General features: G+C 45.6%; 1 protein-coding gene across 1 annotated transcript; it reads left to right on the forward strand.

The window, feature by feature from the left end:
• On the forward strand, nt 1-15,869 carry CRY2 (cryptochrome circadian regulator 2). Its single transcript, XM_058025509.1, has 10 exons — nt 1-84; nt 6,881-7,065; nt 8,372-8,460; nt 9,446-9,586; nt 10,085-10,396; nt 11,410-11,561; nt 11,689-11,891; nt 12,364-12,453; nt 12,955-13,093; nt 13,579-15,869. The coding sequence occupies exons 2-9, from the start codon at nt 6,948-6,950 to the stop codon at nt 13,089-13,091; spliced, it is 1,242 nt and encodes a 413-aa protein (XP_057881492.1). The 5' UTR covers nt 1-84; nt 6,881-6,947; the 3' UTR covers nt 13,092-13,093; nt 13,579-15,869.
• Nucleotides 15,870-16,689: the final 820 nt, after the last annotated feature.

The raw sequence follows: 16,689 nt of genomic DNA on the forward strand, positions 1-16,689 counted from the left end.
GGATGCAGCTATCGTCAAACTGGCCAAGGAGGCTGGTGTGGAGGTGGTGATAGAGAACTCCCACACCCTCTATGACCTGGACAGGTATGGGCACAGAAAGGGCAGAGGTGCTGTCAGGGCTAGGCTGGGATTGTCCTGTCTGCAAAGACTTCAGTCTGTTGCATTACACTGATGCTGTCATCCTGAGTGAGCCCGCAAGGATTACTTGGCACACTCCGCTTTGATTAGAACACGTCAAAGTGCTGACAGTGACGTGAATGTACAGAAAGGTGTTGCCTCAAGCTTATTAAACTTTGTACTTGAGTGGCATTTAATTTGCTCAGCTGTGTCCTATTGATTGCTCTCCTTGAGCATGTCCTCAATGTATGGATTGCCTTTTTTTTTTTTTTGCTTCATTGTAATAAAGGTAGTTGAGCTGTTGTCTCGAACAGGTTATGAAAGCAGGGCTTTTAACTGATGGATGTATCAGGACAGCTGGAAGAAGTAAAACAAGGTAGATTGGAACAAACTTTCCTTTTTCTAAAACCTGAATGCTTTGTCTTTGTTGTGTGTTTGCTATGTTTGTTGTTTTGATATTGAGTTTTTATATATTTACTTATACGTATAGTCCCTCTATATACATGTGATTTTAAATGGTGGTGACAGTCTTGCAGCTAAGACTCTAAGGTATGCTTGACTTCAAAGTCAGTACTGTGTTTTAGTACTATTCTTACAGGTTGCTTGCTTTTTTTTTTCTTTCTCCCTTTTTTTTCCCCTTTTCTTTCTGATGTGACTTTTGCCAGTAATGCTGAATGTAGATTTTCTCCTATAAATCTTTAACATCCATAATTTCCTATGGGAAGGAGCTTTGCAGTTAGCACACGCTGTGTGGAAATATTTGTCCCTGGAGTGAGAAGGATTCTTGAACCTGTCATGTGAGCAGGTGCTGTTTTCTAATTCTGCATTAGAATACTATGTTTATTACCAAAGTTTATTACATCCTCACCCCTCCAGTGTCAATGGCCATCACATTCTTCTTCATGTCACCTATGTCTTTTTCAAAGTGGAGAGTTTCATGTGGAATCTGTTCTAAATCTCTTATTTTATCACCTTTCTTTATACTTCCAGGTATTTCTAGAGGTGGAGAGCAGTGGTGAAAGTGACAACAAGTGCGCAAAATGTAGAAGCAACATAGATTTTTAGAGTGCTATAATGTGTCCTGTCTTTTCCTAACAGTAGCATCATTTCTGATTTTTCTGAGTGCTGCTAAACATTGAACTGATGTCTCAGGGCTTCCTTCCAGAATGGTCGTAGCTATTTGAGAGGCTGCTACTGTATAAATAAGTTTAGGATTGCATATGGAGAAACAACATGACCAACACTGCAATTTCATCTGATATTTTTGGCAGCTGGTTATGTGGCATATAGGGAAATTGTTAAGTTGCCTTTTATCTTTAGCTATCCCAGATGCTTATTGCGTCAGTAATCTTTATCATCATGCTCTTTTTTGTTCCTTCCCAGATATTTTGTAAAAAATATTGAGCAGCACAAGCCCTAGCTCAGCTATGTGTAGGATTTCTCTTCCTGTTCGAAAAATAGATTCCTTCTCTAATTCTGTAAATGAAAGAATTTTCTGTTTGCATGGACCTTTTTCTTTATTGCAAATTATTGTGGTTTCTTTGAATTTTTTTATTGAGGGATGTGAATGAAATTTCTCAAAATTCACAGAGGATATATTGACTCCTTTGCCCCAGGCTCAAATGTCTCTAATAGATTTTCAGGCACAACTTCCCTTTTACCAAGGCCAAATTAACCCTCCAATATATTGCATATATCCATGCATTCACTGTTTCCATTAGTGTTTTCTACCCATCTGCCTAATGTTCACATCAGTCTATTCATTTGTCCCTCTGATGCCCCTGAAATGCTTTTAAAATCAGGAGTGGTATTTACTCTTTTTTTTCCCCTATAGTATTTGGACATACTGGTGAATATTTGGTGGCCCTGGCAAGCTTTTCAAGCATAGCACATTGTTTTGTGCACTTTTTTCCACCAGGCACTTTTTCCTGTTCTCCCAATCTGTCACAGCATCTGATAACATTTTCTTTAAAAAAACCAAGAGTCATAACCTCCCTAGATACCTCCATAGTGAATACACCTGCAGAAATATATGCAGGGGTTTTCTTGTGCTCTTACAGTCCCTCTTTAATGAGTTTATCACCTCTTGGGCCTGTAAATATCTTGGAATATCTGTAAATGGGATGGTTTTGGTTGGATTTTTTTTTGCTACTTATGCTTTTTAAAAAAAGTTTCTCAAACTTTGATTTCGATTAGGAGATGCAAGAAGGCTGTGGTTTTTCATTTAACTCACCAAAGTTTGGTGGGTTTCTGTCTTTGTCTTCATTTTTCCAAAAGATTCTGCCTCTGTTGTCTTAACTGATGCTATTCTTTAATTGTTTTGACTCTTGTGATCTTTCTGAAATAGCTTTTCAGATCTGTATGATATTGTTGCTCCTGGAAGGGTGTTAAATTGATGCATGCTAAAGTCACAGAGCAGGCAAGTGATAACTAGCATTTTCAGCTATACCTTAGCACTGTCTAAGACTAAATAATGAATTAACATTTCTTGTGGGTTCTTGATTTCTTGTTTCATGAAGCAGTCATTTATGGCAACTTGAAAACTGGGTTTTGGCAGGTGATGGGGTGTGATGGATGCCCAGTCTGTGTGGATGTACTTGAGGTGTCTGGTTACTCTGACATTTCTTGGTTCTTGGCATCTCTGAGATTTCTCAGCAGGTTGTAATACAGTTTTTGATACTGTATTTCTCCTGGAAGTCTCAGACTATGTCTCCTTCCAGCTTCTAACTCTTGGTATGTGTTGTCCCTCTGCTCACCCTAATGTTTTTCCTGCATAATTAGCAGGTGGTAATAATACCTGGTGGTGGCATCCTACTTCTCATCTTTCTTTAATCAGGTTTCTGACAAGATTGTCAGCCCAGTTTCAAACAATTTAGACTAATCTTTCACTCCTACACAAGTGAATCCAGCACTTCTCTTATCCCCTGCAGTGTGTTCCTGGTACCACCTTCACCAGCTTATTTTAAACATTTGCCAAGAGCCTGTTCAGTTAACTTGTGAATTTGACCAGTTTTACCCAGTAGGAAGATTACAGTTTGCCTCTTGTTGGCACTGCCAGCATACCTGTGTAATTATCAGAGCATCTTTTACCTCCTCTTCCCCAAAACAAGGAGAGGGGTGTAGAAAATTAATATCAGTGCTGAGAATACTCCTGAGAAAATCTGGGAAATCCCAGTCAAGCTGAGAAATGTTCAGATTGTAGAAGTCAGACAGAAAAGATAAGTTCTTGGGTATCAGCTTAGCCTGTTCATAAGCCTTTACTTGACAGTTATTCTGTCTGACAACTTCCAGGTGACAGGTTGTTTTGTCTCTTCCCTGGGTCTGCCCATTTTCTCCTCCTTAGGATCTAAATCCTTTGTAGTGTGTTTACTTATGGTCGGCACTGTGGGTTCTGTAATTCCAGGCAGGCTGGGTTGTTCAGCAGGAGTGGTTTAGGTCAGAAAAGAACACTGTGATCTTGTGTGCTTGTAGCATACATCAGGATCACCTTTTCCTCAAATGCCCGAGGCTAAGGCTGAAATGACTGTAGAATGAGTTCTCATAGGAGCACGTGCTAACTTAAATGAACTGAGCGTGGGGAGGTGTGCGTGCCTTGGTGCTTCTGCAGTTCAGTACACTGTGCCAAAAAGGTGGGTTATTTCGAAGAAGGTTTACTCAAACTTCTGCCTGCCACATCTTGTTATCCTCTCCCATCTTGCATGGTGCTCTGGTGTCAGGTGTTTTCCCCCACTGCTGATACCCAGCCTGTCATCAAGTCACTTCTTCATCTCTCATCTTCTCAGTATGTGTTTCTGCGGAAGTTGAACCACTTGTTCTTTGTTCAGCATCTGTTGGATGGACAGATCAGTTGTTTATCTCTCCATCTCCTCTCTGAATCCGTAGAAATACCCTTTGTTCTACTAGACAGAGCCCTCCATGAGCTCTCTGCAGCGGGGATTTGGATCAGAGCAATTGCATAAGCTGGCAAGGCTAACGACACAGTCCGCGTGAATTGGTGCTGGGCTGCCTTGGGCAGCCTGCATGCCGAGCGCTGGCAGCCAGCTCTTCCTCCCGCAAGGAAGCGGGGGAGCACATTCAGTCCCTTGCCAGAACCCAGCCTTGTCATTTGCAAGCCAGCTGAGGTGTCAGGTGTTTGAGGCCAGCAGCTTTCCTGAGCCCATTAGCCATCCTGCAGGGGCACTGCTGTGGAGATGATTCAGAAGCTGACACCTGTGAGGGCGTGAGTTTGAGTCTGCAGACACTCTGCTGTCACAGGTGACTGACTATAGGATACCTTATAATCATAGCAGTGCTGGAATTGTTTGGTCAGGTTTGGGTTGCCTGCTTTCCTGAGGTGAAGTGTGACTGATGGTCAAACAGACCTTCATAACTTCTGGCATCAAGGTACTACTGTCAGATAGTGCTGGGCAGCATATTTCTAGTTTGGTAGCACAGCCAGTTTTGGGTGTGCTCACTAACTAAGGTAAGGTAACTTCTGTGTGATGAATACAGTGGTTCTCTGTTCCACTTCAAGAAAGCTAGAACAACTGCTGCATGTGGCAAATTGGGCTGGGGGAGATGGGTGGATTGGGAGTATTAAATCCTGGGGAGGGGCCTCCCATTATTTGTCATTGAAAGTCATGTGAAAGTGTGTGGCCTGGATTAGAAGGTCAGTATGAGGAAGGAAAGGACCCCTGCTTGAGGAGCTTCCTGTACAATTTTTTGTACAGAAGGCCTGAACAGTACTACAATACTCAGTAAGTGTTGTATAATATCCCATATTGTGCAATATACAGTATTCAATACTTCTTTTCCTGGCAATACTGTGAAAGGTCCAGATTTAGTGCATTATGCCAGTGTCAGGTGCTGTGAAATGTGCAACTTGTCCTAGTCCTCTCTTATAATGTTTGTGTCCCCTATCTAGTAAGTCTTTAGGAATTCAGGAGTGGTACTAGGTAACTTCATTCATATTCACATCCTTGAGGATTTGAAGCACAGACACTAGCATCCATCTGCTAGTCACAGTGGTTTGCTCCAAGTAGCCAGCTGTCCGCAGAAGTTTTAGCTGTGGATCTTGTACAATGATGTGGATCTCTGACTCAACGGCAGCTTTAGCAGGACTGAAAAAAGAGGCAGTGTGGAAGAAGTAGCTTCCCTGCCCCTGTCACAAGCACCTCAGGGCAAACATGGTGCAGCTTTGTCACATTTTCTCTTCCAAGCTCTGAATTCCTATGGAAACAAGTGAGCCTCTCTAGAGTGCTGTAACTGGAAATGCCTCACTTCGCATCCAGTGGAAACACTGATTTTTCTGTGGATCTTTGGCTGGTCTTGTTTGGGGACTCACAAAGCAGCCACAGAGAAGAGTGTGGTGGGTGATGAGTTCTGTCATTTCTTGCCATCTCTGGGGTGGGACGTGGAGACAGCCAAAAAATGCACGCAGGAAAGCAGAGAAGATGCACTCTGGTGGTGATGCAGGACAGAATGTGTTGGCTGTAAGGCAAATGCAAATATATCTGTCTCTGTGGCTATGTCTATGTCAGAGTGCTGTGCACATCCCGATGGCAGCCTTCCCTCCCTCCTTGCCCTGTTCGTTAATGTCTTTATCTCCCAGCGTTTACAACTCAAAAGCAGAAAACAGGGAGGAAGCTGCAGGAGGCTCCATTTTTAATCTGCTCTGCCGTGCTGCCCGTGGGGCCGGCCGCGGAGCCGGGTCACCGCGGAGCACACGTGCGGGAGCCCGGCCCGGCGTGTCGCTCCGCCCCGCCACACGTGCGGCCCCGCGGGAACGGGCGGCACATGGCGCCGCCGGAGCGCTCGGCCCTAAGCCCGGCCCCTTGCGTAAGCTGTTGATTGTAATGGGTGGGGAAGGCTGCTGTGCTGCGGCTCCTGTGTGAGCCGTGGGGTTGCCTGCCTCTGCTTTATGTAATGCTGGCGATCCCTATGCTGTCGGCTTTGCTGTTAACTCCTTCCAGTCCTACAGGAGAGGGGTTAAAAATGGCGTCTTTCAGCCTGGGGAAGTTTACCGTGCCTAGGGGGCTTCTCAAAGTTCTCTGTCCCAGGAAAAATAAGACTGCATGGCCCCAGCAGGCTGTGGATGCTTGATGAAGTAGAGGAATGGAGAATCTTGATAAAAAAAAAGATAGGAAAACCTGTCTTTTTCCATAGTGTGATCTGACACAGGTCAGTACCACGAGACAGGGCTGCTCGTGACCTTATGGCATGGAGGGAGGATAGTTATCTCTCTAATCACAGGCAGAGAGGAGCGATGCAAACTGGGATTTGTCTCATCCAAGATAGGTGGAGGAGGGGTCACTAACAGGCTGAGTCTTCTGTGTTCTGTGTCAGAAAAGAAGGAAGTACGGTCACAATCAGATTTGGATATCACAAGGTGTCAGGGGACCCAGATGCAGGTCTAGGATTTGCCACCTTGAGGAGACAGGCAGTAATCAGATAGATTTCATACAGGGGTCTGATGAGCTCCAGGAGAGAGATATGATGCTCCGCTTGATTCAGCTGGAGCTGTTTTGAGGGTTGTTTTTTTTTCCCTGTGGAGATATGGAAATATGTGATATTTTGTCTTCTAATGTATTTTAGACTTTTGTTTGGCTGATTGTAATGTCCTTTGAGGGATTCATCAAGTGAAACGTAGGCCTATAAGCATTTCAGTAATCAGAGTGAAGGGCTATCTTGAGCAGAGATAGGAGGGTCCAGTCTGGATGTCATTTCCTTGTGTTGTCTCTGGTAGTGAGGCTGTGTTGTTTCACCTTGTTTATTTTATCTCCAGAATAATTGAGCTCAATGGCCACAAGCCACCCCTCACCTACAAGCGCTTCCAGGCCATCATTAGCCGTATGGAGCTCCCCAAGAAGCCAGTGAGCACTGTAATAAGTCAGCAGATGGAAACATGTAAAGTGGACATCCAGGAAAACCATGACGATGTCTATGGGGTCCCATCCCTGGAAGAGCTGGGTATGTGTCAAGAGTGAAGGCAAGGACTACTGCTAGCTGAAACAGGATCTAGTGGAACTGTTTTCAGTGGCTGGCACGTATTCTCACCTGACATGGGCTGCCTCTAGCCATAGCATGGCCTAATTCTCTCAGCAAGTGCCAGACCTTGTGATAACACACTGGCATCTCTTGCACTGCTGCTGATGCCCAGCATCCCCTTTAGCACTGCTCTGAAGGGCTCTGCATCTGTCAATGTGCTCTCTGCTATACTGAGCATGTAACCACTGTACTAGGATCTCATGTCCTCACCAGCTGCTTTCCTCCTGCTGCTGTCTCAGGCATGTTGTGTAACAGACCTGAAGAGGTAAACTAACTGTGTACCAGGTTTAGATAATTTCATTCCGTTATTGCCAAGCAGCACCAATTTGGGAACTTAGCAAGACAAAAGATACTACAAAAATTCCTTCCACTCATCCTGCTGTGGCTTACAGTCCTGTAAGACTTGAAGAAGGAGAATGAATAGCCGAGGCATGAGGAATGCAAGACCTACATCAGGGAAATGAATCTAAATGCAGGGGAAGAAAGGACTAATGCAGAATAGTGTCTGTGACTGGAAACTCCATACCAGCTTTATAGGAAGTATCCTGACACCCTAAGGCACAGCTTCAACAGTCATGTAAAAGCATGGGGCTTCACAACAGGAGTATCCTGAGGGCTGCAGTCCTGCATGGATCTACTTTCTTTATTGTCTGGCCAAATGTGAGACTACCTGTAACCTCACACTGCTCTGCTTACTGCCAGGGGAGGCTCCTCTGTGTGCCCAGAGCACTGTAGGGGGACTGCATTATTGCTTCCCCCTTTGCAGTGGTTCTTTTGCACTAATCCAGTGCCTTCCCTAGCACCAGCATCAGCAGAATAGGAGCCTTACCAGGAGCTGCTGGGCTGCCTAGTGAGCTGCTGATGTCGATGGCAAGGTGTTTTGTAAGGCAGAGCTGTGAAGCAGATGTTTCATTGCCAGCTGCTCTGGCCTTTGGAGCAGAGCCCTGTGGGTAGTGCTGACACACCAGAGAGAATGCTGGCTGTGAGCAATGGGGAAAGTCACCATAAGGCTGCCTGTAGCATTGCAGGGAGAGGCCCTTGAAGTGCTGTGTCATGAGCAGGCTCTCCCTATATCCTACATGATTTGACTCTGTACAAGTATTAGAGCAGCAAGTAAGCCACATTAGGCAACTGTAGTATGTACTGTCTTGCTGTTGCTAGTGCATTATCCCATATCTATGCCCTTTGTCTGGCATAGCATCAAATCTTACAAAGTTCTTTCTCTCAGGCTTTCCTACTGATGGTCTTGCCCCTGCAGTCTGGCAAGGAGGGGAGACAGAAGCTCTGGCACGGCTGGATAAACACTTGGAAAGAAAGGTAACCCCTTATTTAAGTGATGTTTCTTACAGACTGGGCCTCCAAATGAAAAATGTAGTGTTGCCTATTACCCCATTCCCTGCTCTTCCTAGCAGTGGTCATAATGTTCACCTGTGGAAAGGAGTGTATGGTTCAAAAATTTAGAGCAGTATATTTTTTATGCTGCTGTTTGAAGCACATTGGAATCTTTTTTGTGTCTACTTCTCAGTTTCCTTTAGAGGAGTGCAAAGTTGGAAATTCTTCTGTTAAGTTGTTCAGTCCCTGCTGCACACTGCACACCACCTCTTGTTATCTTTACCTTGGGTATTAGTGTGAGTACATGCTTATAAAAGAATGCCATCCCCTTGTCCCTCAGCATCTTGATAGAGTGTCTCACTGGCTGACATTCCTTGAGCTCCTTGTTGAAATAATCAGATTTTTTTCAATGGGGCTAGTGTTCTTGATTATAATGCACAAGGTAAACAATTTCAAAGTAATGGAAGGTGACCCAGCTGCCAAAGCATGGCTCAGTTTTAACCATTTTGTACTTCTTTAATCCATCCAGCTGGGTGGCTTGATGTCAGTAGTGGAAATCAAAGCATAAATACTTGTGCTGAAGAGGGAGTAAATTATCAATATAATGCTCCACAAAAGGGTCTGAATTTCCCCAGTTTACTTGTTTAGTGTGTAAAATGAGATAAATATACCTGGACGTAAACAGTTGTGTTAGCTGGTATCTCTAGGAACCCTCCAGGTTGTTAGCTCCTGTATGCAAAGCAAATTAATCCTCTTGAGCAAAATAACTTTAGTGTAAATCCTGGAGCAAAGGTTTTGCATTTCTTGAATGGGGCATGGGGTTGGGACCTCTCCCAGCAGTGGTTGGAAGTAAATAAAAGAGACTGTGTTGACAGATGTGAGCGTCCTCACCACCTGCACAGGGGCTTGCCTTTAGCAGTGTCCCACAAATACAAGGGGTCTTTAGCTCATTTCTCCTGAATCTGTCTAGGCATGGGTTGCAAATTACGAAAGACCACGGATGAATGCCAATTCATTGCTGGCCAGCCCTACAGGACTCAGTCCCTACCTGCGTTTTGGCTGCTTGTCCTGCCGCTTGTTTTACTATCGTCTCTGGGAGCTGTACAAGAAGGTAAGACAAAAGGTTCACCTGGAGGGCAGGTGGGGTTTGAGCATGTATAGCATGATGCTGGTTGCCAGACAGTGTGCCAGAATTGGTGCAAAAGATAAGTTGCCTCCCTAGCATTTAATTGTTGGGCTGAGCTTGTTGCTACTACCAGAGGAGGCTTTTGGGTAAGAAAGTAGTTCTCCTGTGTGTACTCACACAGGCCCTAAATCTGGTGGTACCTTGTTCTTCAGTCTGGACTTCTGTTTTATGAGCCATGCAGAGCCATTTACAGCTAGTTTTACATCGTTCCAGTCGCTTGTCATTGTACTGAGTGAATCCCTGTCAGTGCTCTGACTTTACCATCTGGGCTTTCTAATAAGGGGGGATCCAGCAATGAGCTCCTTTATGGCAGTGGTCAGTAGCTGACTTGGGAAATGTGTGCAAGTGCATGGGTGCCTCACAGCTCAGCTTCATGAAGGCAGTCCTTCAGTGCTTGTGAGCAGCCATGTTCCCTCTCCACAGGTGAAGCGGAACAGCACACCCCCCCTCTCTCTGTACGGACAGCTGCTGTGGCGGGAGTTCTTCTACACAGCAGCCACCAACAACCCAAAGTTTGATCGCATGGAGGGGAATCCCATCTGCATACAAATCCCCTGGGACAGGAACCCTGAAGCCTTGGCAAAGTGGGCAGAGGGCAAGACAGGCTTCCCTTGGATTGATGCAATCATGACCCAACTGAGACAAGAAGGGTGGATTCACCATCTGGCCAGACATGCAGTGGCCTGCTTCCTGACCAGGGGTGACCTCTGGATCAGCTGGGAGTCAGGAGTCAGGGTGAGTCCTGGCATTTTCAGATATTTGCAGGAGGCCATAAGGAAAACAAAATCTCCCTGGCACTTGCTGCAAGGATGGGCACACAGGTATGGCTTTTGCTTCACGTGTAAAAGGTGCATGGAAGAGAGGATTTGCTAGCAGGCTCTTGGCCAGCCAACAGCCTGACTTCTTTCTGCCTTCTACTGCAAGGCTCTGACTGTGTCACAGGCCTCAAGTAACCATAACTAAATGGGGGGGTGCTTTTAGTTTTGGGTTGTTTTTTTGTAAAAATTCTCTCAGTCCATCTGTTTTCTTTGCAACTTTAATGTCACTTCTTAACCTGACCTTTTTCCTCATTATAAAATCCATCACCGTTCCGGTCAGGGAGCGCTCCATGACTGTGAAATCTGAGTCTAGAGTCTCTCAAGGAAAGAGGTAAAAGACCCTCCTCTTGGGCCAATCTGAAAGGACACACAGCTTGAATCTATCCAGTGTACATAGTGCTCTACACAAAAAGTGGAGGCAGAGGCTTCTGGTCACAAAGCTGACAAAGAGCATAATTGAAAGTGCTGCCTGAAGTGCATGGATGTGAGTGAGTTACTGCTGAAACCTTTCTGCCTCTCAGTGGTAGTGTGGTCTGGGACCTTCAGAGGGGTTCTTTCTTCTTGCTTTGGCGCACATTCTTCTGTGCAGCATCCTCTCCTTCCCAGGGTTCATGCTTTACATTAGTTATGCCTGCCAGGCTAGGATCAATACCCAAAGCTTGCTGCAACACTAGGTAGTGATTTAGTCTGTAGCTGCATGAGAGATAAGCCAGCACTTTATCAGTGTGAGCAGACCATGCCTCCCTAAGTGAAAGTGTCAGGAAGTGAGATGCATTGACCAGCCAACTGCCTTCAGCCAGCAGATCACCTCTGTGCTGCTGCTCTGTTCTCATAGCTCAGTGCCTGCCATTTGAAATAGCATCTTGGGTCCTACTGCCACAAAGTCCTCCCCAGGGAAGGTCTCAGTGCCTTTTCCTCCAATTGCTGCAGGTGTTTGATGAGCTGTTGCTGGATGCAGATTTCAGCGTGAACGCGGGCAGCTGGATGTGGCTCTCATGCAGCGCGTTCTTCCAGCAGTTCTTCCACTGTTACTGTCCTGTGGGCTTCGGACGTCGCACAGACCCCAGTGGTGACTATGTGAAGTAAGTGATGTTGACTGGAGCTGATCTTTGTTTCTGCATCTCTAAGCTGGAGTCAATTAGGGGCTCACAGGTGCATGGCACTTTCTGTGTGTTGTGTGTGCTGCACTGCTTTCTACTTGTGTTGCAGGAGGTATCTGCCCAAACTAAAGGGTTTCCCTTCACGATATATCTACGAACCATGGAATGCCCCAGAGTCTGTGCAGAAGGCAGCCAAGTGCATCATTGGGGTGGACTACCCCAAACCCATGGTGAACCACGCAGAGACCAGCCGACTGAACATCGAGCGCATGAAGCAGATCTACCAGCAGCTGTCACGCTATAGGGGCCTCTGTAAGTACCAGCAATGGCAAACATTTGTGTCTTTAATAGGAGATAAAATGCTGGGAGAAAAGGTCCTGATTTAAAATAGGTGTTACTTGCCTCTCTGGCCTGTCCTTGCAAGAGGAAGCAGTGCCTGCCAAATCTTGTCAATTGGTTTCCAGGGAGAGCTCCATTATGTTCTCAGACAGCTAAGAGTGGAGTGTTTAGGTCTGAGAGCTGCTGATAGCATGGCACAGTCTATATTACCACTAGTGGTCCATTGTCCACTTTGTAAGAAAACCTAAGCAGTATATTCTAAATAAATGCACAGCTGGATCACAGTGTGTGTCTATAGTCAGCACTGGGTCAGTGCAGCTCTGAACTCCTCCTGCTTTGGGATATGGATGTGCTGGTTGGTGATCACTAAGGTATTTCTGTGAAAAGCTTCTCCCAGCCCAGGAGTGTTTTGTTTCTTAACTCAAATCCTCTTGCCATTCTCTAGGTTTGCTGGCATCTGTCCCTTCTTGTGTGGAAGATCTCAGTGGCCCGGTCACAGACTCTGCTTCAGGGCAGGGCTGCAGCACCAGTACAGGTGAGTTGGACCTATTTGTGTGCTTTTGATTTTCATGTCATGTTAAAGGTTACGGGCAGGAGAGGATCCTTTTCTAATAGGAAGAGGCTACGCAGCTAGGAAAACATTCACATTCCTTTACATTTTTTCCAAAAGTCCCCAGTGAGCCTTCATGTCTAAAATGGCTGAAGAATAAGAGTTTATTAATGTGAATCTTTTATTGCCTGTATGGGATCATATGCAGCCACTTAAAGGAGAAATGCAGATCGCTGTAGGGTTACTCAGGTATAATTAAGCTGTCCTCTGTCAAAGGAGGATACTTTTGTGTTTGGGGTGACTTAATTCTGCTTTTAACAAAGATTTTTTGGTAAAAGTTTTCAGGGAAACTGTGACCAAATGGCTCTCTGCTTGTGCAATCTTCTTTCTCCCAGCTCTATGGCAGGTTAGGCATGGGTGTACTTGTGAGGCCGTCTAAACACAGAGAAACCATTGCAGTGATGTCTCTTCTTCCTTCTACAGCAGTGAGGCTGTCTCAAGCAGACCAGGCTTCTCCAAAACGCAAACACGAGGGAGCGGAAGAGCCATGCCCTGAAGAACTGTACAAACGAGCCAAAGTGACAGATCTCCCTGCTTCAGAGATCTCTGGAAAGAGTTTGTGATTGTGAGTACTTCCTAGTGTGATCTGGCTTAAACTACCGGGTTCTGGAAGCTAATAAGGCTCCATTTTTACTCCCACCATTTTAATGAACAAAATGGACTTCCTTGCAGAGGGGTGTGTAAGGCTCCTAAGTGTAATCCACAGCCCAGAAATATGGCAGTGGTCTGCCTGCAGGTCATTTGGATTTTGTGTGACACACTGTTAGCTCCGTTGTCCGGTGGAGAGCGGTGCCCTGTGCTGGAGCTGTCACAAAGCACACTGTTGGTGCATTTGCTCTTGTGAGGTTGCTTCTCCTTCCACAGAATGGGCCACAGCCAGGTTCTCCCGTCTGGTGAGGGGATGGGCTAGAGCAGGAGATCAAGCAGGTCCAGTCATCTGCCTGCAATGCTCCAGATCCCAGGAGGCAAGAAGCTGGTCACATGTTCTGCCAGCTTTTCAGTATGACAAGGGAGGTCAAGACAAATTGTCTCTTTTACTGTCTCCTACAGCCAGCGACAAGCACCTTGCAAGTGAAGAGAGAGAGCGCTGAAGAGGTGACCAGAAAATTAGGAGCTGCTGTCACAGAGGGACTGGAACTTGCCGTCTGCAACAGGAAATCCAGGGTCTCGTGTAACTGTGTAATTCCAATAGCTGCCACAGAAGGGCGCTGCATTACCTGTGCTTGGGAATATTTGGCTTTCTGGTCTCCAGGGAGCCAAATACATCTCTTCTCAGCCATGCCCAAATCTGCCCACATTAAACAGGGCAAGAACGTTCTGTCAACTTGCTCACTCCCAGGTGTATCTTTCTTTTCTGACAATGGCTCAGTGTGTATGAGTTGATGCATTGATGCAGGAATCAGCATCTGCATATCTCAGAAATAGTGAGCATCCTTTCTCAGCAATAGTACTTGGTAGTGATGTATGCTGATTAATTCAAATTATAGTAGGAGTTAAGAAGGAAGCTGCTACAATGTCAAAAATAGAGTACCCATCCTACAAGAGAACAGGGAAAACTCAGTATTTCTTTCATTAGGCTGACAAGGAAGGAGATGCTTTCTGAGTAAATCAAGGTAATGCTATGTGGGATGGAAACAAAATGAAGGTCAACTGTAGCACAAAAACAGATACCCTTGAAAGGCACTTAAAACTTTCCTTGCAAAAGAACATTGCCACTGCAAGGTGACTCATAGTGCTATTGCCTGGAATGGGCCACTTCAGAGCTGTTTGACATCTGGGGAAGAGGAACTCTCTGCAACTCCCTGGAAGATTGTAGCCAGGTGGAGGTTGGTCTCCCAGGCAACTAGAGACAGGACTTTTAAGCTGCACTGTGGGAAGTTAAGGCTGAACATGAAGAAAAAGTTCTTCACAGAAAGAATAGTTGGGCATTGGAATGGGCTGCCTAGGGAGGTGGTGGAGTCACCATCCCAGAGGTGTTTAAGAAAAGATTGGATGTCACACTCAGTGCTGTGGTCTAGTTGACATATTGATGTTAGGTCATATAGGTTGGTCTCAATGATCTCAATGGTCTTTTCCAACCTAGTTGATTCTGTGACTCTGAGAAGGAGGAATTCTTCAGAGAATAAGATCATGCCTTGATATGAGCAAAGCAGTATCTCAGAATAGATCTGATCCAAGTAATAAGGAAGCTACACCTGGGCCCAGCACTCATACAATCCTTCCCTGACTGAGAGCTCTCAAATGGAGCCTGTGTCTGGTGTGTAGCCTGTGCAGTGCCTCATACTGACAGAGGATGTATTACACATCAGCTCCTTGAAGTGAGTCTTCCTCAAGTTCAGAGTCCAGTGTCTATTCTGTTTGCTCTTTTCTGTATTGGCATCTGTGTTTTGAATTTCCACACAGTGAACTCCTGTACCTGCCCAGTGCTCCTCCTTGCCACTTGCATTCGCGCTGGTGCTTTGTAGCCTAGCGAGGTGATTGTGTAGCTCTCCTGGCTCTTAACCATACACTCCTTGTGGAGTCCTGTTACTTGTCAGGTCAGCACAGTGCTGGCAGAGCACCTCTGCCTGCACCAAAGAGTGCAAGGGAGGGTGCTACTGCAGGAGATTCTCTCTCGAGAATTGTTTCTCTCTCTCGAGGTTGTTTCCAAGAGGAGTTAGATGCAGTAGCTCGTCCCGTGCAATGGGCTGCTGTTGGCGCTGTTTTCATTTGCTGTCCAAAACCTTTCATCCATGCCTGACACAGATAGTGTGGGGCTATATGTGAGCTTATGGAACTAACTGCTTGGGGAGTACAGGAGTTCTCTCCCACTGGGATAATCAGATTCAGTTTTGGAGCCTGTGTTTGCACCCAGAGCAACAGGGCTGTGAATAGAAACTGAGTCAAATGTACCTGAGAAACCTGAAGTGGTTGAATTGAGTCTGTGAATAAATTTAATGAATAGCTGAATAACCTTTCCTTCCCATTCCCTGGGGCTTTGATCTTGTGTCCTTTTTCCACAGAGAATCCACTCGGCAGACTGAACAAGTAAACAAAGAGTCACTTTTCCTAACCTTACTTTATTCTAAACTACTATTCATAGTCTGCCTGGTGGATAACCCAGTCATCAACAGGTCTTGTCCCCTTCAGTCTGACCCAGCTGTTACTCCCATTGTCTTGGGGGCAGAAAGGTATAAAGAAAAAGAGATACTCCCCTCCCCCCATCTTCTGCTACAGAGAGAAGAAAGGGGAAAGACATGCACTTTGTACACATAGGTTACAGAAATAGTGACTTCTGTCATTTGGAGAGTTTCATGCTTAGGCAATGGTCTGTAAATAAAACTTTTTATAAGTGTCTTTAACCCTCTTTTTGATGTCATCCAGTTATTTCACTTGGTAAATGGAATTTTTGGGACTGAATCTGTGGGGCTAAAGAGTCACAGGGAGGGGAGGCTACATCTCCTAAGTGATCTAGAAGGCTTTGTGGAGGTGCAGGAGATCACATTTGCAAGGTTTCTGTCAGTACCTGGGATATGGATGGTGGTATTTGGAAGAGCTGCAGCTCAGGTAGTAGCACTGGGAATGATACACATACATCAGGCCAGCCAAAGAAAGATAAGGGAAAAGCTCCCTTCAAGAAACCTCATAAGTAGGCTGGGATTCACCCACTCTGGCATCTTTTCCCAACTGAAATGATAAAGGTGGGTAAAACTGTGTGACAAGTAGGGAATGACTATTCATTGTTTTCATTAATATTTAGAATTGGGCATGCTTGGTTAAAGTACAAGATGGCAGGTTGAACAAGTCTATGCCTTGCTTAGCTTTGTGACAAGTTCTTCCTCAGTTGTGGGTGCTAACAGTTTGAGTTCAAAAAGATTTGGCCAGTTTATGGGGAAAGAAGCAGCCATCAGTAACCATTAGTAAAGATACCATCTTTGTTTCATGAGCAGCAGAGGACTGCTGGAGGCCGTTGTGAAGAAAGTAGCGTGAAATGGATGCCAGTTTGGGGGTTCCTGTTTCCTGTGTTCTGTGTCTCAGGGCAAGCTGACAGTACCTGACACAAGCACCCCCAACATGGGCACAGTGTGAGCTCTTGGCTTGGGCAGAGGGAGCAGTGGCTTTGGGGTGCTCACCAGGATGGCCTGAAGGCTTCTTTCAACTGAGGGTAGATATTGGGGCAGA

This window comes from Melospiza georgiana, chromosome 6 (genome assembly GCF_028018845.1).
Source record: "Melospiza georgiana isolate bMelGeo1 chromosome 6, bMelGeo1.pri, whole genome shotgun sequence".
Lineage (NCBI taxonomy): Eukaryota > Metazoa > Chordata > Aves > Passeriformes > Passerellidae > Melospiza > Melospiza georgiana.

Coding starts and splice junctions, on each gene's coding strand:
- CRY2 (XM_058025509.1), top strand. CDS start 6,948: ATGGAGCTCCCCAAGAAGCCAGTGAGCACTGTAATAAGTCAGCAGATG. Junction 8,461..9,445: donor ATAAACACTTGGAAAGAAAG/GTAACCCCTTAT, acceptor GAATCTGTCTAG/GCATGGGTTGCAAATTACGA. Junction 11,892..12,363: donor GTCACGCTATAGGGGCCTCT/GTAAGTACCAGC, acceptor GCCATTCTCTAG/GTTTGCTGGCATCTGTCCCT.